The sequence below is a fragment of the Trifolium pratense genome, linkage group LG6, assembly GCF_020283565.1.
Source record: "Trifolium pratense cultivar HEN17-A07 linkage group LG6, ARS_RC_1.1, whole genome shotgun sequence".
In the NCBI taxonomy this organism is placed as follows: Eukaryota; Viridiplantae; Streptophyta; class Magnoliopsida; order Fabales; family Fabaceae; genus Trifolium; species Trifolium pratense.
Genome location: NC_060064.1, coordinates 39578957 through 39587080, shown reverse-complemented (window position 1 = coordinate 39587080; position 8124 = coordinate 39578957). Strand labels below are relative to the sequence as shown.

Genomic DNA, 8124 nt, shown 5'->3' with positions numbered 1-8124 from the left:
CCTCTTAAAGATGGCGAATAGTGGTGTTCCTCTCCAAGTCCCGATGCTCACAAAGAGCAACTACGACAATTAGAGTCTAAGAATGGTGGTTCTCCTTGGCGCACACGACGTGTGGGAGATAGTCGAGAAAGGCCTTGTAATCCCGGAGAATGAAGGTACTCTATCTCAAACTCAAAAGGATAGTTTGAGAGACTCAAGGAAGAGAGACAAGAAGGCTCTCTGTCTAATCTATCAAGGATTAGACGAAGACACGTTCGAGAAGGTCTCGGGAGCAACGACAGCTAAAGAAGCATGGGAGAAACTTCGAACCTCTTACAAGGGAGTCGATCAAGTGAAGAAGGTACGTCTTTAAACACTAAGAGGAGAGTTTGAAGCTTTGCATATGAAAGAAGGTGAACTTATCTCTGAATACTTCTCAAGAGTTTTGACGGTTACTAATAATCTAAAAAGAAACGGAGAGAAGTATGATGATGTAAGAATCATGGAGAAAGTTCTTAGATCGGTAGATCCAAAGTTTGAGCATATTGTCACTGTCATCGAAGAGACAAAAGATTTGGAGGACGTGACAATAGAGCAACTTCTTGGGTCGTTGCAAGCTTATGAGGAAAAGAAGAAGAAGAAGGAAAATATCGAGGAGCAAGTACTTAAGACACGAGTCGATTCACCTAGAGAAGAGCATGGTCGAAGCAACCAAAGACGAGGTGGCACTCGAGAATGTGGACGTGGTCGTGGATATGGAGGCAGACGAGGTTGGAGGCCTAATGATGACAACAACCAAAGAGGAGAAATCTCATCAAGAGGTCGTGGGAGAGGATCTCCAAAATCAAGGTACGATAAGTCACGGGTTAAATGCTATAATTGTGAGAAGTTTGGGCATTATGCTTTCGAATGTAGAGCTCCTGGAAATCATAGAGTTGAAGAGAAGGCCAATTATGTTGAAGAAATAAACCAAGAAGATTGAACATTATTGTTGGCACACAAAGATAATGAAAGAGGTGGAGATAATCAATGGTACCTTGATAACGGTGCAAGCAACCATATGTGTGGGCGAAGAAGCATGTTCGTAGAGTTAGACGAATCAGTGAACGGGAACGTGGCTTTCGGAGATGAATCAAAAGTGGCAGTGAAAGGTAAAGGAAACGTTCTCCTCCGCTTGAAAAATGGGGATCATCAATTTATTTCCAATGTTTACTATGTGCCAAACATGAAGAGCAACATCTTGAGTCTAGGACAACTCTTAGAGAAAGGTTATGACATTCAATTGAAGAATAATAATCTTTCTATAAGAGATCATTCAAACAAGTTCATTGCTAAGGTGCCAATGTCAAGAAATATAATGTTTGTGCTCAACATACAAAATGATGTTGCGCAATGTCTCAAAATGTGCTACAAAGAAGAGTCATGGCTTTGGCATCTTCGATTTGGGCATCTTAATTTTGGAGGATTAGAGTTGCTCTCTAAGAAGGAAATGGTCAGAGGATTGCCTTACATCAACCACCCCAATCAAGTATGTGAAGGATGTTTACTTGGAAAGCAGTTCAAAATGAGCTTCCCTAATGAGTCAAGCTCAAGAGCGCAAAAGCCGTTGGAGCTCATACATACAGATGTGTGCGGTCCGATCAAGCCGAGATCACTCGGTAAGAGTAACTACTTCCTTCTCTTTATTGACGATTTTTCAAGAAAAACATGGGTGTACTTTTTGAAGGAGAAATCAGAAGTGTTTGAAAACTTCAAAAAGTTTAAAGCCCTGGTTGAGAAGGAAAGTGGCCTCGTGATTAAAGCAATAAGATCCGACCGAGAAGGAGAGTTTACTTCAAACGAATTCCTTAAGTATTGTGAAGACAATGGCATTCGACGACAACTGACGGTACCAAGATCCCCCCAACAAAATGGAGTAGCAGAGAGAAAGAACAGGACAATCCTTGAGATGGCGAGGAGCATGCTAAAAAGCAAGAGACTACCAAAGGAACTGTGGGCAGAAGCTGTTGCGTGCGCAGTTTATCTATCAAATCGTTCTCCGACAAGAAGCGTGTTGGGAAAAACACTACAGGAAGCCTGGAGTGGAAGAAAGCCTGGAATTTCCCATCTAAGAGTCTTTGGAAGCATAGCTCACGCTCATATATCGGACGAGAAAAGAAGCAAACTGGATGGCAAAAGTGAAAAGTACATCTTCATTGGTTACGACGCCAACTCCAAAGGCTATAAGCTCTATAATCCTGACACGAGGAAGACTATCATTAGTCGAAATGTTGTTTTCGATGAAGAAGGAGAGTGGGATTGGAAAACGAGTAATGAGGACTACAACTTCTTTCCACAATTTGAAGAAGATGATGTGGAACTAGAGGAATCAAGAGAAGATCTTGCTACTTCGTCGGCTTAACCGACCCCGAGTTCTGAAGAAGGAGAAAGCTCAAGTGAAAAGACTCCTCACTTTAGAAGTTTGCAAGAGATTTACGAGGTAACCGAAAATCAAGACAATCTTACTCTTTTTTGTCTATTTGCGGATTGCGAGCCCATGAACTTCCAAGAAGCATTCGAGAAGAAGACTTGGAGAACTGCCATGGACGAAGAGATCAAGGCGATAAAGAAGAATGAAACATGGGAGTTAGCCTCACTTCCAAAAGGGCACAAGGCGATAGGTGTAAAGTGGGTGTATAAAGCAAAGAAAAACTCCAAAGGAGAAGTTGAAAGATACAAGGCAAGATTGGTGGCAAAATGATACAGTCAAAGAGTCGGCATCGACTATGACGAGGTATTCGCTCCAGTTGCTCGATTAGAAACTGTTAGACTAATCATTTCATTGGCAGCTCAAAACAAGTGGAAGATACATCAAATGGATGTCAAGTCAGCCTTCTTAAATGAGGTCCTCGACGAAGAAGTCTACATTGAGCAACCACCAGGCTACGAAGTTAAAGGAGAAGAAGAAAAGGTCTTGAAGCTAAAGAAGGCACTCTACGGGTTGAAACAAGCCCCAAGAGCTTGGAATGCTCGAATTGACAAGTATTTCCAAGATAAGAACTTCATCAAATGCCCATATGAGCACACACTCTATATCAAAGCGCAAGGCGGAGATATTTTGATTGTGTGCTTATATGTAGATGACTTGATCTTCACGGGGAATAATCCAACCATGTTTGAAGAGTTCAAGAAAGAGATGACAAAGGAGTTTGAGATGACCGACATTGGATTAATGTCTTACTATCTCGGCATTGAAGTGAAACAAGAGGATCATGAAATCCTAATCACTCAGGACGGTTATGCTAAGGAGGTACTCAAGAAGTTCAAGATGGATGATGCAAACTCAGTTAGCACGCCAATGGAATGTGGAATCAAGCTATCAATGCATGAGGAAGGTGAAACGGTGGATCCATCACACTTTAAGAGCTTGGTTGGAAGCTTACGATATTTAACATACACGAGGCCTGACATCTTGTATGCGGTCGGAGTTGTAAGTCGATACATGGAGCATCCAACAACAACTCATCTGAAGGCAGCAAAGAGGATTCTTCGCTACATCAAAGGTACAACAAACTTAGGCTTGTACTACTCTGTTTCTGATGATTACAAGCTCGTTGGATATAGAGATAGTGACTGGGGAGAAGACGTGGATGACCGAAAAAGCACAAGCGGCTTTGTTTTCTATATTGGAAACACAGCTTTCACATGGATGTCAAAGAAACAACTGATTGTCACTCTTTCCACATGTGAGGCGGAGTACGTGGCGGCCACTTCATGTGTTTGTCATGCAATCTGGTTGAGAAACCTATTAAAGGAGTTAAGTCTACCGCAAAAGGAGCCGACCAAGATATTCGTGGACAACAAGTCAGCAATAGCTTTGGCAAAGAACCCAGTCTTCCATGATCGAAGTAAGCACATTGATACACGCTATCACTATATTAGAGATTGTGTCTCTAAAAACGATGTGAAGTTGGAGTACGTGAAAACAAATGACCAAGTAGCTGATATCTTCACCAAGCCTCTCAAGCGTGAACACTTTGTCAAATTAAGATATTTACTTGGAGTAGCAAAATCAAGTTTAAGGGGGGGGGGTGTTGAATATGTAAATTGATTTAGGGTTTGTTAGTTTTGGGTCTTAGGAAGTTTAAGTCCAAATTTAGTAATAAGTAGTAAGTCTAAAGAATGTTCTAGAGATATGTAGAAATAAGTAGAAGTCATAGTAGAAAATGTATGTAGTAGTAGAGAGAAGTTTGTAGAACTCTCTCTTAGAAGTATGTAGAACTCTCCCTTGAAGACTATAAATAGGGGAGAGCTAGTCATTTGTAAATCAAGCCAAAAATTACAAACACTCAATAATATAAGTAGCATTCCCTTCCAACAAGTTTCATATCATCTCTCAAATACTTAAACACTTTCTCCACCTATTAAAGCTTCCTTCCAACAATACAGTCACCTAAATTACAGGTTGTGTGTGATGAGCTTCATACACCTCTCTCTCATTTGAGTTCTCTTTTACCTGTGCATCTGCGTGTGTATGCTATCATTATCGCTGTCTCTAACTCTGGTTGGGTTTGTTCTTCTTCTTTCAGAATATCATCCTTCCTGATAAAGATACAAGGCTATGTGATATGGACATCTTTAATGGTCATCTGGTTATTTTCCTCAATAAGAAAGGTCTTCCTATGTTATGTTCCTTGAAATTACCTTTCCAAATTGATTTCAAGGTATATTATTGGACTTCAATCACAATGAAACTGATGCTATCTAATATACATTTTCTAAGCTTAATTCATATGTTCCGACAGTTTTTCTGTTATAAGTGGGGAAAAGCTCTTGGATGCTTGTCTTTTTCCTAAGTGGCGTGCTCATTAGTTCTTTTGTAGTGCTGCTAAGGTAATATTTCTTTTGTGTTACTTTTGCTATATGCATGATTTGAGGGAAATTGGTCATGTTCTTCAAACAGCAGGGGTAGACTGAGTATATTATTAGTATTTAGGGTTGTTCCTTAGAAGCATTGTTACTAAGTTAATGTGGAGAAACTTTGAAGTTCACTATTTTTGAAGTTCACTATTTTTGACCACATTAACTTAGTAACAATGCTTATTTCTGTTGCTTAAGGAGTCTGGAATATCAATTTAGGCTCTACTCTAAATTTCTGTTGCATATGTATGGATAATTTACAAGTTACCAAGGTGTAGATGCTTTTGATTAAAACTTATTTTTATCAAAGAGAAATGAAACGCAGACTCTTTATTTAATATGCAAATTTTTCTAGTTTTCTTTCTTTATTGTTATGGATCGATGCTAACTTGAACATGTAATGACAGAAGAAGCCGAGGAAGCTTTATGAAACACCAGCGTGAGCCTCTAAGCCACTTTCATCATATTTGAGAGCCGAATTTGAGATAGCTGTCTGGATGTTGTTACATATATTTGTTTGTCTCACTGAAAGCTTTTACTTGCAGTAATATTTTATGTTGAGAAGATGCTAAAGAATAAAAATATTAGACAGACGTGAAAGTGCAACATGATATCTATGTTGTCTAGTTAAATTAATCTCATTTTATTTTAGAATAGTTTTCAGAGTCATTCTTCAATTCTCACCGATGATGAAGGAGCAAGTACTCGCTTAAAAAAAAGTGGAAGTGGGAAACTACGAGCAGTTCATGCTTGTTAGAAGTCCCACATTGGCTAGAGATATGACATAGATAACATTTATAAGTGTAGTGCAAACCTCAACTCTCAAACTAACTTTTGTGGTTGAGTATAGGCATCACAAATTCTAATAATGCTCATAAGAAGGTTGGGGAGTTGGGCAAGTAGTGCCTGAATTTTATGATTTTCACTTCTAATCTTCTTGTTTATTAAAAATCTTCAGGTTGGACTCATCGACATGGCTAATGGATTGCACAAAGCAATGCGGATTTTGTGGCATATGGGAACTGATATAGTATGTCAAATGTGATTTAGCTTTATGTAAATCTGCCGGTTGGTAGGTTCTTTTTCGTGCACACAATAATTGCAACACTTCCTCGCGCACCGAAAATTTTCTTACTCTCTAATGAAACTTTTATCATTAGTTTCTGTCTATGTGGTATTCCGAGTTTCTGACAATAGTTTCCTTGTAATTCGAATAAAACCATTTTTTGTCTTTCATTATGAAGGAAAAGGAAAACCTTTATGCATCATTTTTGTTTTTTAAGCACTGTTTTCATTTTATTTTTCAGAAAAGTAATGATAGAACAAAATGTATTGAGGATTTTATTTCAAATGTTGAAGATACAGATATTTCGTCACTTGATGGAGAAAGGAGTGATTCCAATCTACCCTAGAGCTATGCTCCTTAAAGAAAGAGAACACACTTTCTTTGACTAACCATAATTTTCCATAATCCTACAATTCCCTCATCTCACTATATGTATAAGACATAACAAAACTGCCAACTTAGCATCCTAAACCACTATTTACCATATGACCTCACCATACACTTTATTGCACAATAGCCCATTTTCATAACCAATATATATATACTAGGGGTAAACCTGTGCGTTGCACGAGTTCGATTAAAATACATAATTAAAATATTTTTATAAATTAAAAATAATAATTGTGATAAGTATAATCACACATTCGATTAAAATACATTGTTAAATATTTTTTACGATATGGTTATATTTAATATTATATATGTGTAAAAACAAAAAAAAATTGTTCAGAATTAAAATAATTTTTATTGAAATGATGTATCATATTTTATTTTAATTGTGTCATCGTATAAAATCTTAGTTTTTATTATATGAGTTGCAATTTTAGTCACAAATCACTTTGCTTTTTTATTTTTAATGTATCCCTTATTTATTTATTTTCAATAAGAGTTGGAGGTCATACATACTTATACTTGGTGAAAATATTGCTCATGAGTAATGTTGAACTAAGAAGTATGGTGATTTTGACATTTTTTATCACGTGATCTCGTGTTCTGAAAATTACCTATCAAATAGCAACGTTACTGCTGACTCCCTTCTATACAATTTAAGATGTCAAATAACTTATTTACTTACCTCCCTCTCGTTTCCTTGAAGTTTCTTATCAACTATTCACTTGGTGAAATTTAATATTTTAAATATAGTAACATGGTTATATTTAATATAAATCTATATTAAAAATAAGAAGGTTATTTAAAAAAAAAAAAATTGTTTAATATTAACCTACATAGTAGATTTGTGTATACTAAGGACAATTAATATAATTTTTAGTGAATATCTGTTAATATTCATAAGTTTGAAGAGGTGCATTATATTTTATTTTAATAGTGTAATAGTATGAGAACTTAATTTTCTTTTTATGCATCGTGGTAGTATAGTCGCAACTTGCTTTGCTTTCTTACTTTTTTTTCCGTACCGTTGTTTTTTTACTTTTGTATGTTAGAGGTAGTCATGCTTGCCTTGTGCTGATATATTGACTTTGTTGAGCTGAGTTTTATTTATTATTAAAATTTATTCTATTTTTTTTTTATCATTTTTTTTTTCATTTGTGCAATTTTTCAACTTCTTTTTTCCTATACAATTAATAAAAAAATGTAAATAATTGATATTTTAATAAAACAAAAATAGTTTGTAACTTACGACTTTTCATTGACCTTTCATCAATTTGAATATTTTATTATTTTTATAAATAAATAAATAATTTTTTTTTTGACTAAATTTTTTATTCTATAAATGAAATTAAATAGAAAAAGGAGTGTTAACTAACTAATTTGTGGAATGAGTGATGGATAAATTTGATTATGCTTACTTTAACATAATCAAAATTCTTGGGGAAAACTCTTGAGTTCCGTGTTTTGAATTTTACTTTACCTAAAATTAAATAGAGATGTTGCCAGCCAAGGTTGTCAAAATCGGACCGGACCGGCCGGTCGGACCGGTCGGACCGTGAACCGAGGAGCAATCCGGTCCGGTTAAGCCTGAAAACCGGGGAGCACACGAACCGGCAGAAAAACTGACGAACCGGCCGGAACGGTTTAGCGGTTCTGGCGTTTGTTTTTTTGCATCCAGATTTTTTTTTTGAAAAAAAAAAAGTGATTTTGATGGGAAGAAAATAAAAGAAAGAATTGGAAGCGTTTTACGGTAAAAAAAGAAATCAAGGGCAATAGAGATTGAGTTTCTC

General features: G+C 36.4%; 1 protein-coding gene across 1 annotated transcript; it reads left to right on the top strand.

Moving 5' to 3' along the window:
* Positions 1 to 382: 382 nt before the first annotated feature.
* On the top strand, positions 383 to 961 carry LOC123892257. The gene has a single exon (XM_045942061.1). The coding sequence runs from the start codon at positions 383 to 385 to the stop codon at positions 959 to 961; it is 579 nt and encodes a 192-aa protein (XP_045798017.1).
* Positions 962 to 8124: the final 7163 nt, after the last annotated feature.

Excerpts from the sequence above, each read along its gene's own strand:
- LOC123892257 (XM_045942061.1), top strand. The coding sequence starts at position 383 with ATGAAAGAAGGTGAACTTATCTCTGAATACTTCTCAAGAGTTTTGACG.